The 25,158-nt window shown below is 45.1% G+C and overlaps 1 protein-coding gene across 1 annotated transcript; it reads left to right on the top strand.

The window, feature by feature from the left end:
* Positions 1-479: 479 nt before the first annotated feature.
* Positions 480-23,752, top strand: ASCC2 (activating signal cointegrator 1 complex subunit 2). The gene is given in 23 exon segments (XM_033174564.1): positions 480-603; positions 3,310-3,409; positions 5,514-5,526; positions 5,529-5,674; positions 7,053-7,223; positions 9,449-9,578; positions 10,244-10,311; positions 11,136-11,246; positions 12,268-12,325; positions 12,328-12,379; position 12,517; positions 13,204-13,277; positions 14,054-14,173; positions 14,949-15,017; positions 15,266-15,340; positions 15,728-15,810; positions 15,813-15,895; positions 16,490-16,704; positions 17,822-17,941; positions 20,297-20,521; positions 20,865-20,973; positions 21,478-21,554; positions 23,384-23,752. Coding segments are annotated over 22 exon segments (2,253 nt in total). The 5' UTR covers positions 480-603; positions 3,310-3,328; the 3' UTR covers positions 23,556-23,752.
* Positions 23,753-25,158: the final 1,406 nt, after the last annotated feature.

Here is a 25,158-nt window from a genome sequence, read left to right as displayed (position 1 = left end):
ACAGATAGTTATTTATCTGTTTGACATCCGGTGGGAGAGTGTTCCAGAAGGCAGTTGAGTGCCGCCACCGAGAAGGCCCTCTGGCTGATTCTCTGGTTCCCAGCATGGAAGAGCTGCCAATATTTCTGGTGGCAGAGTATAGTTTGGGGAGGGTGTTATGTCATTTCCAAAACTTAAATGTAGTTTTAGTTAGACCCCCAGATTTCAACACCTTGGAGCATCTGAGTAACCAAATTAATATAAAAATATAAAATTTATATAAAAATGTAAATAAGTGTGGGCGTACTGAAAACTGTTGAATTGAACTTAATTAACTCTGGTTTCAACGGGTCTACACTTAAGTATGACTAAATCCTGATCCAACCCTTTATCATCCGCAAAAACTGGAAACAGAACTCAAGCTTCTATCCTGCTGAGGAGTGTAATATAACAATAACAACTGCTACGTTTATTATCTCCGCGGACCTCCCTCCGAACCGGAAGCGCTTCTTCGACCCCGGAAGGACTAGGCCGCCAGGGGAAACCGGGTGGGAGACTATTATTTGAGCCTTGTCGAAAAGAAACGAAAGCGGCCGGGAAAGCTGGAGGGCGTCTGGGCCTCGGGTCAGTGGTTGAGTGCGGGGCGCTCTGAGGGAACCGAAGGGGGCGGGGCAGGCGCGCGCGCGAGCCGGAGGAATGGCCGTTATGACGTTACACGGGCGGCGTGGCAGCTGGTGGGGGTGGGTTGGTGGCCAGTGACGTCGTGGCTCGCGGGGTTCGTTAGTGGGTGGCTGGGCAGCGTGGAGCCCCGAGTTCGAATCCCCCCATCAGCTATGATGTCGTCACCGGATGACCGTATATTTAAAGTTCAGCATTTACATTATTTTAAAGTTATGTTTTGTTAAACCCTTGCCTTTCTTCCTCCAAGGAGCTCAAGGTAGCGTGCCCGGCTCCCTCCCTCCTCCCCATCCTCTCAACAACCTTGTGAGGTAGGTTAGGCAGAGGGGCTGGAGTGGGTTCGAAAACCCCTTCAGCATAATAATAATAATAATAATAATAATAATAAATTGATTACTTATACCCTGTCCATCTGGCTGGGTTTCTCCAGCCACTCTAGGCGGCTCCCAACAGAATATTAATAATAAAAATAATAATAAAGCAATAAAAACTTTCCTAAACATGGCTGCCTTCAGATGCCTTCTAAAAGTCAGATAGTTGTTTATTTCCTTGACATCTGATGGGAGGGCGTTCCACAGGGTGGGTGCCACTACCGAGAAGGCCCTTTGCCTGGTTCCCTGCAACCTCACTTCTTGCAGTGTGGGAACTGCCAGAAGGCCCTCGGAGCTGGACCTCTGTGTCCAGGCTGAATGATGGGGGTGGAAACGCTCTTTCAGCAGTGATGTTGGTGCTGGGTGACTTTGCTTATTTACTTTATTTTTTAAAAACTTAGTTGTGTTTTATTAAGGCAATGCTCAAGGCGATGTACCTGGTTCTCCCCCAATCCATCCTCTCAGCAACCCTGTGAGGTAGGTCCGGTTGAGAGGAAGTGGCCAGATTTCCCCCTTCAGCAATTGGGTGATTTCATTATATATATATATATATACACAGACAGTATTAATATTAATATTTATTTACATTTATTCTATTTTGCATCCCAACCTTCCTCGAAGAAGCTCAAACCAGTGTCCTTGTCTCCCTCCCTCCCTCCGCCCCCCCCCCCAATCCTCTCAAAACACCTTATAATTAGGCTGGGCGGTAGTGATGGCTCAGTTCCCACCTTCAGCATTGACTTTGTCACTGAGTGTCATAAGCTTGTTTTTCAGAAAAATAAATAAATTGATTATTTTTATATTATTTTAAAAGTATCATTATATTTTATATCCCTGCTTTGCTCCAAAGAACTCAGGGTGGCATACTTGGATTTTTCTCCCCCACCCCCACCCCATTCCACTCCATTCCCCATCCCCCCATTTTATACTCTCAGCAACGCTGTGAGGTAGGTTATGCTGAGAGGTAGGGATTGGCCCAAGGTCACCCAGTCAACTTCCTGGCCAAGTGGGGATTTGAACCCTGGCCTCCCAGGTCCTAGTCACAACACCCTAACCACCTCACTGCAACTGGCTCCTTCCCAGCTTAACCTCCCACACAAGATTGTTGTGATATAAAACTGGGGGGAGTACACTGCCTTGAGCTCCTTGAAGTGGGAAAGGGGGGGATATATATGTAACAAATAAATAAATTATTGAAAGGTGGGTAAGGGTATAGTGGTTATCTGCTCTGAGATTTCATCTTCCCTCCTTGCAGGGAAGCATTAAAAAAGAGAATCATACCGTTTTGGTTCTTACTCTTTTCTCTCCTCTGCTGCATCACAGTGTTGACTCATGTTATGTTTGTTGTCTGCTAAGACCCCTAGATCCTTTTCACATGTACTACTCACCTCTTTCTGTTGTGTTTTGAAATGACATCAAATCTGCATAGAGTGGAGAGATCATCAAGTGTGATATACAGATCTGATAATATATATTCATCTTTTCCACCTCTTATTAACAGCTCAGACATCTTAGAAAAATACCATGAGCTCTTATCTCCCAGCTGCATTCCAGAGAACCCCAATAAAGCTAGTAATAGGAAACAAGCTTGGCTAGATGACAGTATAGGAACAGAGGAGGTTGTTGTATACTGAGACAGACCATTGATCCATCCATTTTAGTATTGCCTCCACTGACTGGCAGTGGCTCTCCATGATTTCAGACAGGTCTCTCCCAGCTCTACATGGAGATGCTGGGGACCAGACCTGGGACCTTCTGCATGCAAGGCTCTAACCATTTAGCTAGACCACAGAGTATCAACCTGAGGCAGTGGCTGCTCAGGAGTCCACAAGAGAGCTAGTCAGAAACGTAGCCCACTGTGCAGAATAGACTCCAGATCCTGCTGGATTACGACTCCCTTCATTTCTGACAGTTGACTATGCTGGCTGGGATTGACAGGTGTTGGGAGTCCAACAACACCTGTCCCCAACTCTGATTCTGCTGCTTTTAGGATATTTGTATTGCTCTGTATGCCTTAAAATTCCCTCACTCCCTGGTGCCTATTCATAAAGCGATGACCAATATCTCTAAATTATGCTTAGCTCTCTGCGCCTCATGCAGGAAGCCCACAGATACTTTTCCTCCTGAGATGCACATCAGCTCCTCTGTTTGTGTAAGAAACATAGCTGGTGTCTCTAGGTGTGGCTGCTGTACTAGGAGCAACCTGTCTTGCTTGTTGCTGGTTGTGCATTCTTGAAACAGTTCCTGATGCAACCTGTGTCTGTGTGTTTATGTTTTAAAGGCAGAGATAACTCGGCAGCATGCCAGCATTGCCACTGGATGAGCTCCAGTTTACAGAGAAAGATTCACTGACTGGGAAGATGAAAACTTTACCTGCCCTGGTAAGCGGAGTGCTTTTTTTTTTGCAGTTCAGAAGGCTGACCCATTCTCTTCTTATTTTTGTTAATGCATAGAATAAAATTAGCTAAGGGGTGAAAATGCAGTATATGACTCCTTTAACTTGGGGTGGGCAACCTTCCTGAGCATGTTTGGCTCCAGCTTCCATTATCCCCCAGGCAGCATGACCAATAGTCAGGGATGGTAGAAGCTGCACTCCAGCAACATCTTGAGGGCCACATGTTCCCCTCTCTGGGTCTACACTGGCTGATTGCAGGTTTCTATGCTATTGGTCCTATGCTCTTGAAGGTTTCAGACAGGGCACTGAGGATCGAACCTGGGGCTTTCTGCATGCAAAACAGTTGCTCTACCACTGAGCTGTTTTTCTGTTCTAAAAAGACAATTGTTCCAAAAGCAAATCAAGTACAATAACAAAATATAGAATTCCCTTCCTCTTATTGCCTGACATTCCTGGTTATAACTGGAAACCTAGTGATTTGGCATCTGTCCACTGAACTGTAGGTTTTCTGCACTAAAAACAGAAACTGCCATAAAATTAGCTGAAATTAGCAAGCTGTGTAAATTATGCAAATATGCAAGATTTATTTTGTCTAATGCATTCTGTCATTGTTTCTATTTTGCATAATTTATACTGCTTCTCTTCATTATGGGGAAAAGCCAGTTGCTGTTTAGGGCACCACAGCCCCACCCCTACCCACCAGAAATCTCATTTGGCCACCTCCCTGGCTTCCAATTTTTTTCCTCCCTCTACTGCTCCAGGAAGGTCTTTTCAAACTTGTCCCAGCGAGCTCTCTAGCTGCAAAACCAGTTTCATCAAAAAACACAGTATTATGTTGAAAAGTTAAATCTCCTATTATAATAAACAAGTTCCGTTATAACTATTGGATATTAAGCAAGTTAGACAACAAAGGGGAATTGTAAATAAACAAGAAATTGGAATAATAGTGTGTTAGAAGAAAGAAAAAGGATAAATGGAAAGAAATTACAGCTGAGTTGATTGGAAGTCAAGCACAGGGTGGGGGGTGGGGTGTTGAAAGGTGGTGGGAAGAGGCAGTAGAGTATGATGATGATAAGGAAGAGTATGATGGAGTGTTTGTTTTTTAAGATGTCTAGAAAGAATGTTTGTATGTTGTGTATGTCTTGTCTGTAATATGTGAGTGTATTATAAATTGTAACAATAAAATAAAGTATTTATTTAAAAACAACAACAACACAGTAGGACACTAAAAATACAAAATGGAAAAACTTAAGCAAAACCTAAACCACATGGAGCAAAATAAATGGATATATGCTTTTCCTATGAGTAGCACTGAATCCACAGTTCCCCCTTCCAGCTCCCTTGAAAAGCTGTCACCTGTGCACAGTCACAGTAGAGACTACTCCATTAGGGCAAATAGGGCACTCCAACATGTCTGCCTCCACCTGCCTGCTTTCTCACTTACTGCCTGTCAGCTTCTTCCTCCTTAGTCTCAGTGTTGCCCTCATGGAGCTCAGTAGGGAGCAGGAAGATGGAGACAAAACTAGAATTGGTTGGCTTTGTCTCTCATTGGTTTGGCTCCATCTACTGATTTTGACCCCATGCCTTCTGCCCTACCAGTCCCAATAGACACTGGCCACCCCTGGAATACGGGTTTTCCATTTTCATACTATGTTGTGGCTGTTAGTGCAGGATCCTGGCACATCCTCAACACATCCAAAGGGTGCTCTCCGTCCAGCTTCTGCTATTTTAGTTTTGAAAACACAGGAGCACCAGGAAGGTGCCAGCTCTTATCTTAACAGGAGCCAGGCAGAGTCTGTTGTGACTTCTGCAGGATTGTAAAAGTGTCATTTGCAAAACAAGGAGTTCTCCCCAAACCGCCACTCAGCAGGTCCCTTTCGATGAAAGAGAAATGGGAGTAGCCAGCAAGCCAAAGGCAGCAACAAATGAGGGGCTGGATTCCTGCTAAACCACAGGCCAAGTTTCTGACAAATAGGAGAATTATCCCTGGTGTGCCCAGGTTCCTGAGATAGCTCAGAAAGCCAACACCGAGGACTTCTGTTTAGTCTCTGACCTGCTGACATCCTGTGACATTTCCCTCCCCTCTGCAGCATCCTGAAAAGAAACAGAGCGGTCTTTTGTGCTGTATAAGCCCCCACCGAAAGCCAGAGGCGACCGTGCCCTGCTGGAGGAGTTCTGGGAGAGAGCCAAGTTTGTTGCAGATGACCTGGACTGGCTTTTGACTCTGCCTCATGACAAATTCTGGTGCCAGGTATCATTACTTTTGTAAGGAAAGAAAGAAGCACGTGTAGGTGTGTTGGTGGTGACGACGAAAGTATAAGTCCCCCTTCTACACTGGGGTGGCGAACCTGTTTTTCATGCTGGAGGCTGTTTTCCCCTTCTGGGCGACCTTCTGGGGGTCACGTGCTAGGGATGGGTGGGGCCAGAGGCAAAAGCGGGTGAGACGAAAGGTATGAATCATTCCTTTCTGCAGTAGGCTAAGTTCCAGCCACGAAGAAGTCAGGCGTTTCTACACCCCCAGTCGTACACACATCTCTCGATCTGGGCAAATGAGAGACATTAACTGCGTTCAAGGACACATATTGGTCAAGTGAAAGCAGTCAAGGAGGATGCAAGGCAGGGCCAGGGAAGGGTTGGGGACTAGAGAGAGTCCTAGGGGCTGCATTTCATCCCTAGCCCTCAGGTTCTCCACCCGTGCTCACAACTCTTAAAGCCATACCCTTTTTTTCTTTCACCTGAGCACTCTAGTACTTGCTGTAGAAGTATCAGTAAGGAGCTCGTAGGGGAGGGGTGAGGAGCCTTTGGCCATCCAGGTCCTGTTGGACTCCAACTCCCATCAACCCCAGCATTGCAGGGAGGCAGCGATGATGGGAGTTTGTGGTCCAACAGCAATTGAGGGTTGGGCTTCCCCATTTCTGCTGCTAGAAGTAAGAAAAAAAAATGTAACAAATGCAGCTTTGATAGTTGAGGCTGAGAGTTATGGGCACACCTTTTGTGTTTGTTTTAGGAGTACCTTGAGTCTCTGGTGTTACTGAATAGAGAGTAAAAAGATAGTATTCAGGATCATATTTTATTCAAGTTGTGACATTTTATTTACTGGATCTTTATTTATTAAATTGTAAGTTATCTTAATGCTTCCTTCAGTACCTCAAAAAGGCATAGCTTGAGATTTTGATATACATAGCTGTCAACTTTCCCCCCTTTTAAGGGAAATTCCCTTATTCCGAATAGGATTCCTCGCAAGAAAAGGGAAAAGTTGACATCTATGTTGATATGTGAATCAGTAGGCTTAACCAGCCAGTTAAAGGCAATTAAAATGGTCAGTGGTCCTATTTATGAAGCATTTTTTGACTCTGTAAATGAGTATTATAAAACCTGTAAAGGGGGGTGAGGCCAGGCCTTTGCATTACACTCAAGATAATGTGTGGTTTAATGAAACTTTGAAAATGTCCCCCCCCCCCCAAGTTTCATGGAATCTTTGCTGCTTTGGCACAGCTTCATCTTAAAATGTTTTGCTCACTTGTTGATTCAATGTGCAGTAGACTGACATAAGTTCCTGTGGCGATCTGCTATCCCGCTAGGCGGCCAGATTTCTTTTCCCCATGAGGCCTTTTGTTTCCTTGTGGCAGGTGATATTTGATGAGACGCTCCAGAAATGCCTGGATTCGTACTTGCGCCATGCTCCTCGCAAGTTTGACATAGTGGCAGACTTGCCTCCAGAGGTGAATGACCTCCAGAGACGCCTCCATCGGAACGTTTTCCTAACCTTCCTCCGCATGTCCACTCATAAGGAGTCCAAAGTAAATAAATTTCTTTACTCAGCCTGCTTTTGAGATGTGCGTACATGTTTTTGTTTGTGGAAAAATAGCAGGTTTCTGTTTTTCTTTCCTAATGGCTTTCCCTTCATAGCCTCTACCTGGAGATTCATGAGATTCTCTCTCATATATATATATATATATATATATATATATATATATATATATATATATGTATGTATAAAATGCCATTCCCTAGTCATTAATGAATAGAAGCACAGTTACGCTCCAATATATTCAAATGGTTTTTGGGAAATGTTAATGTATTTGTTTAGGTATATAGCCCATTCTGTCCTAAAAGGCCGAGGTGGGAAAGAACATTTTCTTCTTTCCTTTCACCTTCACAAATAACATGTGTGGTGCCTTTTCAGCCAAAGAGGAGCCCAGTTTGAACCTAGGTCCTGATCCAATATTCTGTCAACTGTTTCCTCTGGGGGCTCCTATGTACATAAATTGTCTTGCCACCAGGGAGGTTCAGTTAGTTTGAACCTTCAAAGAGATGTAGTTCCATAGAGGTTATTTATTTCAGGGGCAGAAAACCTTTATCGTCCCCAGGGCCACATTTCCTTCTGGGCAACCTTCTGAGGGCCACATGCCAGTGGCAGGCAGGGCCAGAGGCAAAAGTAGGTGGAGCAATTAATGTCAATCTAACGTTTCATAGTAGGCTGGTTTTGACACCAACACCCCTCTGTCCTGTATCCAGGCGAGCAGAAGCTTGATCAGAGTTTGAGGACATGGTCCTGCCAGGCAAAAACACTCATGGGCAAAGCAAGGCCACTGAGGGGTGTGGCCTGGGGAGAGGAGGTGTGGCCTGGGGGGACTTCTGAGGGCCAGATAGGGAAGCCTCCATGCCTGAGGCTCCCTACCCTTAATTACCTCAACTCTTTTCAAGTTAATTTTCATAGAAGTAACTTCAATACATCCTGTAAGAAATAAGGCAAAACTGGCCATTCCTATTGGTTCTCTCTGCAAGAACACCATTGGCTCCCTCTTTTCCCCCCTGTTTTAGATGGATTGTATCCAATGCTCAAAGCAGACCAACTGAAATTAATGGACCTAAGTGAGCCATCTTGATTGATTTCAGTGGGTCTACTCTGAGTAGGGCAACATTAGAAACAAGCCACTGTTCTTAACTTTTAAAAGCACAGGTGTCTTAACGTGTGGCCATCTAGATGTTGCTGGAATACAACCCCCATCTTTCACCATTGGCCATGCTGGCTGGGGGTGATGGGAGCTGCAGTCCAGCAACATCTGAAATGCCACAGGTTAACCCTTCTCGCAACAACCAGGTGACCTCAGCGGTGTACTTCTCACATATGACCCTCTTTGTTCACTAAGATCACTGGAAGTGCCTGTTTGCTATGAATCCTTCCACTTTTCTGAAGTTAGATTCAGGACCATGCGCCCCGCCCCCCTCCACTGATGAGTTTTCCAACTAGTTTCTGGGAGTCAAGCAAGAGGCATCCCTGGTCTTTTGTTGGGCTTCAGAGGCACTTGAAAAGCTGTAGACCTCCTTCTGAGTGCCTCCAAAGCTCAGCTGAAACTTGCAGATGCTTGGTCAGATTGATACATGCTTCTCAGTAGTGGTATCAGTGCTATGAAAACCAAACCCTGGGAAATGCTCATATGTCCTGCCCTGTTGCTGTCCTTAGGCATATTATGTGGATGTTTGGAGCTACAGAGGGGTGGGTGGCTGCTTGTGTGCGATTTTATCCTGTTTTTACATTGTTTGTGTCTTTAAGATGTCAGTTCTGCTGATTTAGGGAGATGAATTTTAATCTGTGCTCATTGTTATGTTTTTGTCATGCTGTGAGTGCCCTGGAGGTTCTTTGGAGGCATGTGGTATCGCCTAACTATATGTACTTAAAAGCTACTCTGTGGAGCCTTTTAGCCCTAAATATATGCTGGTCAAAGGATGCTCTGTAAAGGCAGCAAAATCCAGAGCACTTTAGATCTCTCCAGGCCAGCCCTTAAATCAAGGGCTTGTGCTTTTCCTTCTGACTATAAAGACTGGCTTGTCCTTTGTCCTCTTAAACTTTTACTTCACAAAGTGAAGGGCAATTAAGCACACATGTGGCATCATCCCTCCCCAACCCCTCAGGGCGCTTGCAGTATGCGCTGCCCCTTCATATCTGTCATGACGACAAAGGGCGTTTTGCTAGTTATCCATAAGCAACTTTCAATATCTTTCTCTCCCCACCCCCTTTTAGGATCACTTCATCACGCCATCTGTTTTTGGAGAGATCCTTTACAATAACTTCTTGTTTGATATCCCCAAAATCCTGGATCTGTGTGTGCTCTTTGGAAAAGGCAACGGTCCTCTGCTCCATAAGATGATTGGTTAGTGGGGGGAATGGGGTGTGTGTGTGTGAAGTGATGGGTTTGTTGGGGGACGGCACCCTCTAAAAATCAGGATTTAAATCAAATTTGCCACTTTCCTTAGTCCAATTGGCTTTACTAATTGTAGGAGTAAAGTGTCTGTTTCTTAATTTACTGTTCAATATTACATTCGCTTTGGTCAAGTCAGGCTCCATTATTTCTTTACTAGGAAACAGAAAATCGGCATTCAGCTGCAATAGTTTTTAAGAGGGGCTGTTCCAAAATGACCCATTGCTAAGGGACATTAAAGCTTTAAAGCAGGGGTGAGGAACCTTGGGCCTGGGGTCCAGATATGGTGCTCCAAGCCTTTCTGTCTGACCCTTGGTATTCACTGGTCCTGTTTTACACCCTCCCTCTGTGTTTTTGCCTGGCTGGAGTGTGTCCTGAACCCTGTTAATACCTCTTCCTTGCCTGGGTGGAAAATAGAGAGGGATGTGCTAAACCATAGTTTGGCTTATGCAACATTCAAACCAGGCCAATATGAGTTACATGTAATATGAAGAGGATGCATGGAGATCTCCTAAATAAGTGTGAAGCCTTTTGTGGTGTGGATATTTTAACCTGCCTGAAACCAATCTTTTTCTCTTTCCTTCCTTCCTTCCTCCCTCTCCACCCCACCCCCTCAGAAAACATCTTTACTCAGCAGCCAAGCTATTTCAGTGACTTGGATGAAACCGTGCCTACAGTCCTTCAGGTTGTACTTCTTGTTGGGCTTATTTGAGAAGCTCTGTTCCCATTTGTAACAGTTGTGGGGAAACTAATGTTGTTGGACTCCAGTTCCCATCACCCCCCCAGCCCAGTATATCCAGTGTGACTGACACACACATACACCGGAAAATTGGCCTGAAGGAAATGTGAACTGAAAACTGGGGGGGAAAATGCTCCCTGGCCCCACTTATAAGGAAGGAGTTCTTTCCTTGGAGAGCAGACCTATAAGTCCCATGTGGCTTGGGCCCAGGTGACTTGAAAAATCCTATACGAACATGCCCAGGTGCTATGATCCTTAGCTCAGCACCTTCTTTTGGTGCCATCAACACCAGAGGCTGGTGACCTGAGAGAGAGCCTTTTCTGTGCCTGCTCTCTTTCCCAAGAGGGGTTAGGACTGGCTTCCTCTTTGTTATCCTTCCGCCAGCAGGCCAAGATCTTCCTGTTCAGACAGGCCTTTGATAGCTAAGATTCAGATGATACTGATCTCTGGGCTGCTGTCAGGGCAACTGGGTTTTCATTGCTGGTTCTAAATGTGTTCTGATGTGTTTAATCATTGTTTGTAAGTAGTTTGATATAATTACTTTGTATTATATGATGTTTTTAAATTTTGGAAGTTGCCATGATTCCCAGCTTGGGATAAATGTGGGATATAAATACATTAAATTATTATTATTATTATTATTATTATTATTATTAGTTGTTTATTTGTTTATAAAACAACAACAATAACCTTGGTCAGATGATGACCATCAATAAAAGGCAAAATGCAACCCAATTGTATTCCGCTTATGGACCCTTTGTGCCTTCTAGGTACTCAGCAGCATTCTGCATACATGTGGCTTGCACTGTGATGGGGCTTCATCCACACCACAGAAGCTGGAGGAAGGAATCCGATTGACTCCTAGGGATATTCCTCTGCAGGTGGGGCGGGGCAGGTATTTCCTGTGACCAATGTACTTCCTCCAAACAAGGCCTCAGCTTTAATCTTCACCACAGAAACTTTCTCTCTCCCCATCCTCCGCCCAACGATTATGTCTCATTCTGCACATGGTTGCTAGTAACACATTCCCTTCCCTGTCCTGTGACTGGGTGAGGCAGCTTTTCCTCATCACATGAATTTTGCTGTGCTTTGCTATATACTTTTTTCTGTACTGATATTTTATATGTTCAGTTTTAAAATCTCACTGAACACTTACTTTCTTTGTATTCTTTGATAACAGAATCATGGGCACCTGCAATAAATTTTCCAGGGGGCAAGGAAAACACTGATTTGGGGAGATGGGGTGGGGTGGGTAAGCAGGTTAGTTTCTCATGAAAAATGAGAATATACTGACCTGTAAATTTGGTTTCATCTGGTTCTGCAAATGCTAGAAGCTTGTGTGTGTGTTGTTTAAATGACAGCTGGGAGTTTGTGGATCAGGGCTGCCATATACAGGTATTTAAAGGATATGACTTCCCCCAAAGAATCTGAGGAGGAGGGATGGCGGAGGAGCTCCACCCCCTCATTTGCTATCCTGATCACTCGCTTGCATGGAATTTTATGTGCTTAATGTTCTCCAGATGTTTGGATGACAACTCCAGCAGCACAGCATGGCACGCTTGCGGGAGTTGGTCTAAAATGTTATGTGGGCATCAGGCAGGAAAAAGCTGCCTTAAAATTAAAATCTGATGTAAAGAATTGTCGGTTTGCTGTCCTTTAATGCTACGCTTGTGGTGGGCCTAATAATGGAGCTGACTGCTCTAGGACTTACCTGGCTCAGATTCTGAGGTGCTATGTTATGCCAGCTCTGAGGAGGAAGTGAACCAGAGACTGGTGCAGGGAGGGGGAGGAATCTAGGGCAGGGAATTGCCTTTGTTTGGCAGCTTACTTTAAAAGAAAATAAATTGTGTTTTAAAATCTGATTTTTTTTTAATGAAAGGCCTTCCTTTCTTTTCCTCCTAGGAGCTGAAGGATATCATCCTGTACCTGTGTGACACTTGCATCACCCTCTGGGCCTTTCTGGAGTCTTTGCTTTGGCTTGCCAGACATTCCAAAAGCATGACTTCTGCTACAGGTATATTAGTAGGCTGCCTCTGTGAGTGTGTGTGCATGTGTGTGTGTGTGTGCATGTGTGCATGTGCTTCAATTCCACTAGATAAGTGTTGTTGAATTCCAACTCTTATCATCCCCAACCAGTTTAGCCTTGGTCAGGGTTGATGGGAGATGTAGTACAGCTACACTGGAATCACACCAGTTTGAAGAACACTGCCCAGAAAATGTTACAGCTGAGAGAACATCCATTATTATCATCCTCTTCATCATTATCTATATTTATTATATCATTATCATTATTTAAATTTGCATGACACTTTTCAAAGCAGCTTAAAAACCAAAATATACAAATCATTACAATAACAAATACTAAATCATTTCAAAACATAACACGACAATCTAACAACTCAGTTTGATTCTGTTATATATTTTAAGGTCATCATAAAACAAGGATTGAAACAGATCAGTTAATGACAGATACAATAAACATCCCAAAGCGATCACTCATCAAGAATAATAGATCCAGCAACTGCTGTGTGCAGTACTTATACCAAATGTATGAAAGCTAAAAAGTGTTTCCTAGAGTTGCTTACTAAAAAAAAAAAAGTGTCGAGCAGCTTACCATTTTTTTAAAAAGGCATACAGTACCAGATTTAAAATAGCATCTCATGTGACCATACCTACTCTAGACAGAGCTATGACCCCCCAGCTTCTGTGTATTATCAATATTAGAATGTGTACACATAGCCTTCCTTGTTTTGATTTCTCTCTCTCTGTATATATATATATATACACACACGTATATCTAAACTCACAATTAGGTGTGTTTCACTTTTTTCAAAAAAGGCTGCTGCATTTTATGAGCTGGTGATACCTGAGCTGGAGGCTGCTATTAAGGAGAGGCAACGCGAGGACAGCAGGTAGTTTCCTGTGGAGGTGACCATTCCCCTCTGAATAAGTGCAGTTGTCCCCTCCAGGCACAAGCCCTCCAATATATTTGCCCAGGTTGCTCCTGCAGTGCACCTGAATTCCACCATCCTTTAAGGGCAGGTGGTGGGAAAATGTTTGGGCTCCACGGGCCAGATCCTGATCAGGATCGGCCTTGCGGGGCTGCCCGCCTGACAGTTGCCTGACATCACAATGACAGCAGGTGCAAAGTGCAGCTATAACAAAGGCTCTCTCACCCTGTTTTAGTTGTGGGTTCCTGCTAATTAAGGAAGGGGGTTGTATGGAATCCTGCTGAACTGAGCAGGATTTAACCCCTACTCATCAGTAACTCATCCTGCTCAGTTGTGTTGTCCCTGTTCCCTGCTGCAATTGATTGGGCTGGAGGTTTCCCCCCCACACTGAGATGTAGGAGAGCCAGTAAGGTATAATGGTTAGAGCAGCTTTCTCCAACCTGCTGCCATTTCAGATGTTGTTGGATTTCAGGTTGCATCATGGGAGGGAAGCTCAATTGAGCTGAGAGAAGTCCTAGCTGGACTTTCACCAGCGGGACTGGTTAGTTAAATCTAGCCTTTGAATCATGGCTTTAAGTGAAGTTTTAATGTTATTTAGTGTTTTATTGAACGTATATACCCTACTTTGGAACCTTGCGATGAAGAGTGGGTTGAATAAAATAATAGTAATAACAACTACCACTACAACTTCCTTTTGCTTCCGTGTCAGAAATTCTCTCTCCCCTCCCCACCATCAGCTTATTGTCAGATTTGTGGAAGAGGCTGTCTCATTCTCGGAAGAAGATGGTGGAAGTTTTCCATATGATCATAAACCAGTTGTGCCTTCAGCCCATTTGGAAAGCAGGTACTTGTTACATGTATGGATTCCATGCAGTGAGTTTCCCTTACATACACACTCATATTTATGACACCAGGAAAGAAACCTCAGAAGCAGATAATGATTACAGATGTTGGAGAATGAATCTAGGACTATCTGCATGCAAAGCAGATGCTCTTTCACTCAGCTGTGGCCCTTCCCCTGTCACAGGAAGCTGCCTTATGTCAAGCCAAACCATTGGTCTATCTAGCTCAGCATCTGACAGCAACTGTCCAGAGTTTCAGACAGGAGACATTCCAAGTGCTACTTGATGGTGCTGGGATTGAGCCTGGGACTTGCTGCATGGAAAGCTGATGGTCTACCGCTGAGCGACGGCCCTTCGGTGTGCTGAGTCAGACCATTGGTCCATCCAGCTCAGTATTGCCTGCACTAACTGGCAGTGGCTTTCCGGGGTATTTTCTTAGCCTACCTGGAGATGGAAGGGATTAAACCTGGAACCTTCTGCATGCATAGGAGATGCTCTACCACTAAGCTGCAGCTCTCCAGGATTTGGAGCAGAGCAGTATCTTTCCCAATCACCTGCCGCTTGAACCTTTTAACTTGAGATGTCAGGAACTGTACTTGGGAGCCCTGAATGCACAGGGTGTGCTCTGCCACTGAGCTCTAGCTTCCTCTCCTGGGAACATGGGTTTGTCTGGGAACTGAACCCAGTACCTCTCGCTCCCAACTCCAAGGATCAGCCCCCTGGATGAACAAGCTGCACCTGAGCCTATACGGGTTCCTTAGTTGTTGTTAACATTATCCTCTTGTTTCAGCTGTGATAATATTCAGCCTTACATAGAAGACTTCCTGCAGATCTTCACCTCAGTGCTTCAGGAGAGGAGGTGAGAGTCCTGACTGGGTGTTGGTGGTCCTTTACAACCTCTGGAATGTATTTTGTCAATGCAGCCTGGCCTACAGCAGCCACTAGCCCCAGTCAGTACAGCCGTGCTGCAAACCTGCTTTGTCCGGCAACAACAGTGGGGCTAGAGAAAGTGTATGCGTGTGTGTACAGTAGGGCAGACACATCTTTTTCAACCAGGTTTTGGGTGGCTCATTACACCTAGTAATTGTGCAGTGTTTATGTTTGCAGGTTTCTCCGTGACTATGACGAGCTCTTTCCTGTAGCAGATGATGTGAGCCTCCTCCAGCAAGCCTCCTCAACCCTGTATCCTTTTCTGCTGGCATTTATGTGGAACTTCCTTCACTAACCTGATGCCCTCCAGATGCTTTGGACTTCCACTTGCCTGGCTGGGGCTGATGGGAGTCGTAGTCCAAATCCTATGGAGGGCACCATGTTGGGGAAGACTGGCTTGCATTCTCCAAAACATTGCTCCTCTTCAAGGTTTAATGAATGCAGGCATTCACCACAATTCAGGCTTGGAATCTGTAACAATGGAACAAGGGTGCTTCTGAGAATGTGCAGGTTATTTCCTCGAATGCATGACAATCCACAACCTACCCCTGCACATCTGCCCTGAATGCCAGGGCTTATAGTTACATTGTGTGTGATTTACATCAGATTTATGTGTGGTGCCTTAATGCTGTTGGGCAGAGATGAGACCAGGACAGCTTACATCCTGCAAGGAGTGGACAGTGCCTGGGAGGGAGTGGACAGGAGGAAAAAAACAGCCCACGACACACCCTGCCGGAAACCATGGCCCCGGTGCTGCCCAGTAATACAGAGGGGCTAGAGACACTCGGGGAGGAAAACCACACAGAGGTGAGTCTTCAGGGTGTGCTGCTAGCCTTGACTTGCTGTGAACTGGGGAACAAGGTTGTCAGGGAGCTACCTACGTTAGCCATGGAGCCTGCATATCTGTGGGATGAGGAACCTGTGCCCCATCCCCCAAATGCCGCTGGACTTCAATCATTCCTGACCATTGTCAGGTAGAAAGGGGGGGTGGCTGGTGGTGCCCAGTGGTAGGCAGAATCAACTAATTTTAGTGTTTTCTGACCTCCCCCTTGAGTTCTACAAGGACAGTCCTGAGACTAAGATTACAGGTCGTGCCACTCCCTGGGCTGATTGTAAGGAGTGTTCTGAACAAAGTGGGCCCTGCTGCTCTTGAGAGATTCATCCTTAGTTGCATGCTTGCCTCTTTCCTATGGAAACTGCTTTTTTTGCCTGCAGTGAATTTAGATAATGGGGAAAAGTGAAAGAGTTGGGGTGGGGCTAAATTTGATTTATGCATATTTGGTACAAAAACATGATGACAACCCCCCCCCCCCGCCCCCGGCTGTGGTTCTGCACACCCAGCTACTTTCAGCATTGTGACTCTTCTGGGGTAACGCTCCCTGTTGCCTTTGATGTGTCTAGTATGCTGGAGCAGCCGCGGCCCCTGTGTGCAAGGTCTCTGGGGTGGAGCTGGATTCCCTGATCTCCCAAGTGAAGGACCTGCTCCCTGACCTTGGAGAAGGCTTTGTCCTGGCCTGCTTGGAGGAGTACAACTACAGCGTAGAGCAGGTGATCAACAACGTTCTGGAGGATAAGCTGGTGGCAGCCTTGGAGAAGCTGGACCGAGCAATGCCCAGGTAGATCTGGGTGGGGGAGTTGCTTTTCTTACCCACTTGGAGCCCCTTCAGACTGCCATGTTCAGTTTTTTATTATTGTTTGTTTGTTTTGAATTTTGTGTTGCTGGCGTGTTATGGACACAATAATAGTGCATCAGTGGTGGGTTTAACCTGGACCATCCACACATTTTTCTTTTTGTTAGTATTTTTGAGGATGCTTTTAATCTGATTTTTACCTTATTGTGGAAAGAACCATTCTTTTAAACCAGGCATTTGACTAGGAATAAAAAAGTGGCAGTGGTATTATTTTATTTTTTTTATTTTATTTTATTTATTATTTATTTTTTTTTATTTTATTTTATATTATTTATTTATTATTTATTTTATTTTATTTATTTTATTTTTATTTTATTATTTTATTTTATTTTATTTATTTATTTATTTTTATTTTATTTTATTTTTTATTTTATTTATTTTATTTTATTTTATTTATTTTATTTTATTTTTTTTTATTTATTTTATTTATTTTATTTTATTTTTTATTTTATTTTATTTTATTTTATTTTATTTTTTATTTTATTTTATATACTGCCTTACACCCGGAGGTCTCAGGGCAGTTCACAGAAAAGATCACAATATATAAAATAAAAACAATAACCCAATATTATATATAGATAGTATATTTATAATCAGTGCATTGGTGACTGACCTTGATTGAAACCCCCTTAAATCAGTTACAGCATATGTCTGCTGTGCATGTCTACTCAAAAGCATGCCCTGTTGAGTTTGGGTGGTGCAGCTCTCAGATTAGTGGGCATAGAATTGCAGTTCCAGAGCCACAGGCTGCTGCTTGGTTTTGTGAGGAATTATAAAGATTGTGCTTCTGAAGAGTGTGGTGTAGTGGTTAGAGTGCTGAATTAAGAACTGCGTCCCCAGGGTTCAAATAGCCATGTTAAAGCTCATTGGTTGACCACAGGCCATCTGCTCTTTCAGCTTAAGCTCTCCTACAGGGTTGTTGTACAGATAAAATGGGGAGAGGGAGAACCATCTACGTCACCTTGAGCTCTTGGAGGAAAAGTGGGATATAAAAGCAACAACAAATAAAATAAATTGGGAGTGTTTGATCTTTTTCTGTCAGGTCAGTGAAGCCAGACACAACACCTCTTCTCACTTCCCGATGCAACGTTTTCCAGAACGATGAGTTTGACGTTTTCAGCCACGACTCTCTGGATCTCTCCCGGGTGCAGAAAGGCAAGAGGTGAGTTGCCTGGTCCCTGGACAACCCTTTCAGGTGTCTGATCAATGGCTGTTAAGTTAGGAAATATACCAGTAAAGATAAAGACCCTACACCAGGAGTGGCCCTCTAGGGTTGCTGAAAACAACTCTACAGTTAGCCTTAGCAAGCATGGCCAATAGCTGGGGATGATGGGAGTTGTGGTTCAGCAACATTCGGAGGGCCAAAGCTTTCCTGTACCTGCCCTGTGTAATTTCTGTGGGTTGGGATTGGTGGAGCTGTTTTTCTAGCCATCAGGGTTGGGCATTGTTCCTTTTTCATAGTGCTCTGATTTTTAACATCTTAGACTTAGGAAGGTTCTAAGTATTTCTATTCTATTTCTATTCTGTCCCTTCCCCTCTCCTCCTACCATGGGTAGGAAGGAATCTGGGAAGGGCCATTTTTCAGAGAGCAGAGGTTGATTTCTGGAGTGTTATCATGAGTGCTGGCCGTTGTAACCGGTATTTTAAAAAACAAAACCTGTTTTTCGCCATTGTTTGGCGTGGTGGCAGCTCCTTTTCACAACCCCTGTTACTTTTCTAATCCCTGCCTCCAATTGTTATATTGCCAGAATACCACCTGAATCAGTCTTCACCAGCCTGGTGGCCTCCAGGCGCTATGGACTACAACTCCCATATGCCCCAACCAGCACAGTCTGCCCACCTGCTGCTCTCAAGGTGCTATGATAATTTTTAAAAATCACTTTGCTGATTAAGATTAAGACCACACTTGCACCATACATTTAAAGTACTGTGATCCCACTTTAAACGGTCATGGCTTCCCTCCGAAAGTTATGGGAGCTGTAATTTGTTAAGGGTCCTGAGAGTTGTTAGGAAGAGACCTCCTATCCCCTTCCTTGGAACTACAATCTTCAAACTGCTCTGGGAATTGTAGCTCCCTCTAGCTGTTTTCTGATGTAAGGAAAGCCAAGGGTGGAGCCCTGGAGGGGACTTCCCCTCTGCTTCTTTGCTTCCAAGGAAGCCTTTCATTAAGTCGACACTGGGATGCCTCAAACAGCTGGTTGTTCCAGTTGCACTTGCTCCTGAGATGTGATCTTCCATCCACGGTATGAGAGGAATGCAGCACGGAAAAGCCCAGACGCGAATACCTTGTATATCCCCGGGAGCAAAGTAATAACAATAAATTGCCGGCTTGGGAGTTAGGAAGCAGATTTTGACATTGTTCCTTGGTAAGGCATACTGAAGCATAGGGGGTGTGGCACTGATCAAAAGTGTAGGTTGCTGGTGGGAGTTGCAGGCTTAGCATCTGCAGGATCAGGGCCCAGCACGACAGCCCCAGGCAGTATCACCAGAAGATGTTTGCAGAAAGGACCAGTCCAAAATGTCATTTGCTTGACTGGGATCTCAAAACCAAAGTGTCATTCCAAAAGGAGTGGGGAAGCCAGCCAGCCAGGGAAATGGGATAGGCCAGAGACAAGGAAGGAGAAGGTGTCATGCTCAAGAATAAGGAGTGGTCACATATGAACATAGGCCACTGACTCAGACCCATCGGTTCATCTAGTGTAGCGTTTCAGACACAGAGTCTTTCCCAACCCTACCTGGAGATGCCATTGGGGATTGAACCTGTGACTCTGAGCTACAGAGTTTCCACATTACAATGAAAATGTGGTTATATTATAGACATTGTCCAATTCATGGAGTATATATAGCTAAACATCAGAGGCAGACCATGTTGTGGCCTAGCAGGAAAATAGGGAGCTGCCTTATATTGAGTAAGACAGTTGGTCCATTTCACTCAGTATAGTCTACACTTACTGGCAGCTGCTGTCTCCTAAGCCCTACCTGGAGATGGCAGGAATTGAACCTTTGATCTTTTGCCTGCAAAGCATGTGTTCTGCCACTGCATAACAGCGAATACCTCCCTACAATGAGGTAAGATTCTAGTCCTCATGGTTCCAAACTAAAGGCTGATTTAAATAGGAACTCAAGTTCAGTATTGCCCACACTTGACTGCCAGTGGCTCTCTGGGTTTTTGAGCAGGGGACAGAGCTCCTGTAGTTGCTGGGGATTAAACCTGAGACTTTTAAAAGTCTCTGCCACTGAGCTACAGCCTTTCCTTAAGACGTAGGAAGCTCCCCTAATGCCTAGTCATGCCATTTGCTCATTTAGTTGTGTGCACTGACTGCTAGTGGTGCTCTAGGATTTAGAGGAGTCTCTATCAGCCCCACCTTGGAAATGCAGGAGATTGAATCTGGGAACTTCTGAAGCAAATGTTCCACTACTGACCCGTGGCCATTCCCGAGGGGCTTCTGTGTGAAACAGGATTCTGGACTGGATCAGTCTTTGCTCTGATATGGCTGGGCTTTCTTTGCGTTCCCAGGAGTGACAAAGCCACAACCAAAAGTCTGGTGAATGACAAGCGCCTTGTGAATGAGCAGAGGGAGCGCTACAGCCAGTATTCTGTGATAGTGGAGGAGGTCCCAGAGCAGAGCGGAGCAGGTCTTTCCTACCCAGATGAGTATGAAGACGAATACGATGACACCTATGATGGCAACCAGGTGGGAGCAAACGACGCCGACTCAGATGACGAGCTGATCAGCAGGAGGTGAGTTTAGAGGCCTTTCTGAATGGAGCCTGCCATAATCATTTGTGTAGTGCAGCAAGTGTGATTTGAAGGGCACTCCCTCTACTCCATTCTCAGCTAGGTCCCATGTGTAGCTTTTCCACAGTCAGGATGCATTCACACCATGCAACTAAAGCCCTGTGCTTCCACTTTAAACAGTCATGGCTTCTTACAAAGAATTCTGGGAGCTGTAGTTTCTTAAAGGGTGCCGAACGTTGTTAGGAGAGAAACCCTCTTCCCCTCCCAGAGCTATAGTTCCCAGAGTGCTTTGAAAAGCAGTCCCTCTCCTTGGAACGTCTCATCCATTCATTTCTCCCTGCATTAGGCCATTTACCATCCCTCAAGTTCTGAGACCAAAAGATCAGAAAGAAGAGGACGAGGAAGATGACAATGAAGAGGAGTTGGCGGCAGCTGACGAAAAGGGGGCTGCAAAGGTGATTGTTGCAGGGCAGCTCTGAAGGGGGAGGAAGGGGTTGTGAGGCAAACCCTTGCAGTGCTGTTCTTTGGGGAGGTGGCTCTTTTGGGACAGGCCGGGGAAGCCTCCGAGGTCCCTGTGGCTAAGTGGAGCTGATGCGCTTCAGCCAATGGAGATATAATGATAACGATAGTCTGTGGGGCTGTACAGAGCAGCAAGAAGATGGGTCCCTGCCCTGAGGAGGTTACAGTGCTAACATTCAACACAGACAGTGGAGGGAGGGAAGTAAGTAAGATGGTAAGTAAGTGCAAAGGGCCCCAAAGATCCATCTCCACAACAAAGCGCATACTGCCTTGTTGAGGACTAGCCCCTTTTTGCGGGGATGCTGCTGGGCTCTTATTCCATCATCCTCAGCCAGCCTAGCCCAACGTTGGGAGCTTTAGTTCAACAGCACTTGGAGGGCCCACCAGCATTTTGAACTGGAAATGAACTGGGCCTCCATTCTTTCCTTCATGTGCAGCAGGACCACTTTGTGCAGGACCCAGCTGTGCTGCGGGAGAGAGCTGAAGCCCGACGGATGACTTTCCTCGCCAGGAAAGGGTAAGATGCCACTCCCCTTCTGTGGCTCCTGGTCATTCTACCACATGTGGACCGACAGCCCTCAAATAGGGGACACCTCCAAACAGAGGGCCGCATCTGACAAACCTTCACAACAAACACCTGGTCTAGCTGCCACTGCCGCATCCGTGGGACTTGGAATTCCTCTGTGCAATATTAAAATGGGTGTTACGTTGGCTGCCTTTCAGTCCTCTGCTAAGAAAACCAGTTTCATGAACAAGGTTGTGTACTCTTGTTAGAAGATCAGCAAATTCTCATTTGAGTTCTTCCAAGAATTCTTGGTTGCAAGCCATCTAGGCCAGTGACTTGCTCTATGCTGTATCCAGCTAAGTTGCTCAGCTGACAGGAAAGCTTCCATCAGATGAATGGGGAGGGAAAACTTTTGGGTGATTGCCCCTCCTCCTTTTAGTCCTCCACATCCCCTTAAATCCACTTCAAACGGTTGGAGGACCTTCTCAAGCAGATATTTTTTAAGTGGTAGTGTCAGCTGACCATCACTAATCTTATGGGGATGTTTTAGTGTTTGATGTCTTATTATGCTTTATATCTGTTGGAAGCTGCCCAGAGTGGCTGGGGCAACCCAGTCAGCTGGACGGGGTATTTTTATTATTATTGTTGTTGTACCTCATTCCTGCTGCTTCCCTGATTAGTTTCTAACCTATCTAGCATTTAAATACATTTTATTTCAATGTCTTTTCTCACTGTCAATTCCCCTTTTCCCACCCCACCCCTTTTTTTTAACCCTGAGCCTCCTACTTCTTCACAAACCACATATTTAACTATGGAACTCGCTTCGACAGGAGGCAGCGATCACTAACTTGAAAGGCTTGAAAAGAGGATTGGACAGATTCATAGAGGATAGGGCTGTCATTGGCTACTAACCACAATAGCTATGTTCACCCTTAACTGTGAGAAGCAGTAATGCTTCTAATGAAAACCATGGAGGGAGGAGAGTAGTCTTGTGCTTGAATCCTGCTTGTAGGTTTTCTATAGACACTGTGAGAGCAGAATGCTGGATTAGATGGTCTGATGCAGCAGCCTCTTCTTACGTTCCGGCCTTTTTGAAAGGATGTGACCCACCTCACCGTCTCCCATTTTCTTTTCACCAGTTCTCATTTTTAAATATCACTGTGAATATGTTGGACTTTCCATTCACACATGTGCTGAATTTGATAACTTTGTGAGCAAAGTTGCAAACTACTGGTCAGAACCACTTGGATGAGGGTCCTGGGCACCCTGCAAGATTAAATCAAGGGCTGCTTCCGTGACTAACTATCCTAAGGCACAATCATGTCTACAAATCATAACTGTGACCCCAATGTGTATTTACCCAGTTAGTGTGAGGGCACTTGAAGGCTTCCACTAACACAAGATTTACTCCTTTTGTCCTGTCTTCAGATGTCTAATGGAAATAAAAGAGGCAGCGTCAGAGTTTTGATTGGTGGGATGGAGAATAGTATACAGTAGTGTTCTGTTACTTTGAGGGACTAATATTTAGAAGTGTACCTGAGAGCCTTTGCAGTTTAGTGGTCAGAATGTTGGACGAGGACCTGGGAGGCCTGTGTGCAAATCCCCACTCAGCCAGCCATGAACTTCACTCTGTGACCTTGGGCCAGTTGATGTTTCTTAGCCTAACCTAACTCACAGGGTTTGTGGGAGGATTACTGTGACCCTCTAGTGCTCAGACCCATTAAGTTTCTGTCGGCCTGAACTACCTCCCCTCCCCACCCTTTTCTTACACTACCAGCGAGATTTGTTGTGCCTATTTGGTGGAACTTAGCAATGAAACTTTTCTTCTTCCTCTTACACAGGCACAAGTCGGACAATTCAGGTGTCATTTTGGGCAGCGCCAAGGGACACGGCCAGAGCCGAGAGACAGTCCAGGAGCGAAGGAAGAAAGAAGCCAGCAAAGGGACCAGGGCTAATCATAATCGGCGTGCCATGGCAGACCGGAAGCGAAACAAAGGCATGATCCCTTCCTGAAGAGGTGGAGAATGGGGCAACTCTTCCTCTTAGAGGCTCACAGGGCAATGCCTTTATCCCAAGGGACAGTACTCTTCTGTTGTTGTTTATGGAGAGCATCAGCATGTAACAACTAGCAACCCATTACAGAGAACTGCAACAGCTGTGCATTGTTATTTATAGGGAAATGCAACAAAGATATTTATGCATACACAATGGACCTTGCTGTGCAGGCAGTTCCTTGTGAACATTTGTCAGCACCAATAATAATATATCAGCCTTGATGGATGAGATCAAGTTCCCAACTAGTCCATGTTTTCCAGCAGCTCTTTTTTACAAGCCCACAAGCAGGGTGTGAAAGTGAGGGGCTACTTGTGTTTTGCCTCTAGCCTGTTGTGCAGAAGGGTACTACTTCTGGGGGAGGGGTCGTAGCTCAGTGGTAGAGCAGCTGCTTTGCATGTAGAAGGTATCTGGTTCAATCCTCAATATGCCCAGGTAGGGCTGGGAAAAGGCACCTGCCTAAAACCCTGTTGAGCTCCTGACAGTCAGTGTAGACAATACTAAGCTAAATGGGCCAGCGATTTAACTCCATACAAGGCAACTTCCTATGTCCACCTGAATAGTGGGCCCAATGCCCTTTTCAAGAAATCTAGAGATTGTTGGCCATCATCTCCAACTTTTATTATTGGCGAATTCCTCAATTATGCATCAGGATTGTGTAAAGTACTTCATGCTTTCAATCCTGCATCGTGTCAGTTTTTTTCTCACTGCCCAGACCGACCTAGCTCCAGCAAGCAAGATGGTGACCTCCTGTATCTTCAGACCATGTTCTGGGCTATTATTATTGTATAATATTTGCAACCTCCTTCCGAAATGCTCAAAAACCGAGGATCAAAGGGCTGCCAGCAAATTCAATGGGGAAAATTGAGAAAGGCACCTTGGAAGCTGTTTGACTTCCGAGGCACGTTCGAAAACGGAAGCATTCACTTCCGGGTTTTCAGCGTTCGGCTTTTGAAATGTTTGGCAGCCGAGACGTTTGAAAACCCAAGTTTGACTGTACTTTGTACTCTACAGTAGGCAAGTGTGAAATCTCTGTGTAGGCATCTCATAAGCCTAAATGGGTATGAAGATCTTTAGCAACAGAGGCCTTACTTACCACTTCCTGAAGATTCCCCAAAATGCTAAGGGCTGGGAAAAGAATTGGGGACAAAGTAAGGCATGCGTTCTGAGTTTTCCTCCCTATCCCTCCAAAAGAGAAAGGGGAAACAGATTTTAGAATACCGGTATGTACTTCCCGATTCCATACACCCCATCCCACTTTTGAACTTTGACTAGGCTCTCCACTTACATTTTTTCACTAATAGGCTGATATAGTAATCCATCTCTTCCACCCATTCAGTCAAATGTTTTCTTCGAGAATTGCTGCCAGTTCAAACTTCGGCAAGATTGAGATTCCTGTCCATTAGTATGTGTCTTGTGCTTATGCCAAGGCTATGGGGATCTCCTATTCTCCCAGCACACAGCTGTTCAACTATCTGACATCAATGTTATTTTGATGGTGGGCATACAATAAATGTACTGGCCTCAGCTGGTCCACGAGAACCCCTGGGGCCTGCCCAGCAGG

Source organism: Lacerta agilis, chromosome 17 (genome assembly GCF_009819535.1).
Source record: "Lacerta agilis isolate rLacAgi1 chromosome 17, rLacAgi1.pri, whole genome shotgun sequence".
NCBI classification, from domain to species: Eukaryota; Metazoa; Chordata; class Lepidosauria; order Squamata; family Lacertidae; genus Lacerta; species Lacerta agilis.
The sequence above is the reverse complement of the archived record's forward strand: the minus strand, read 5'-3'. Positions and strand labels throughout refer to the sequence as shown.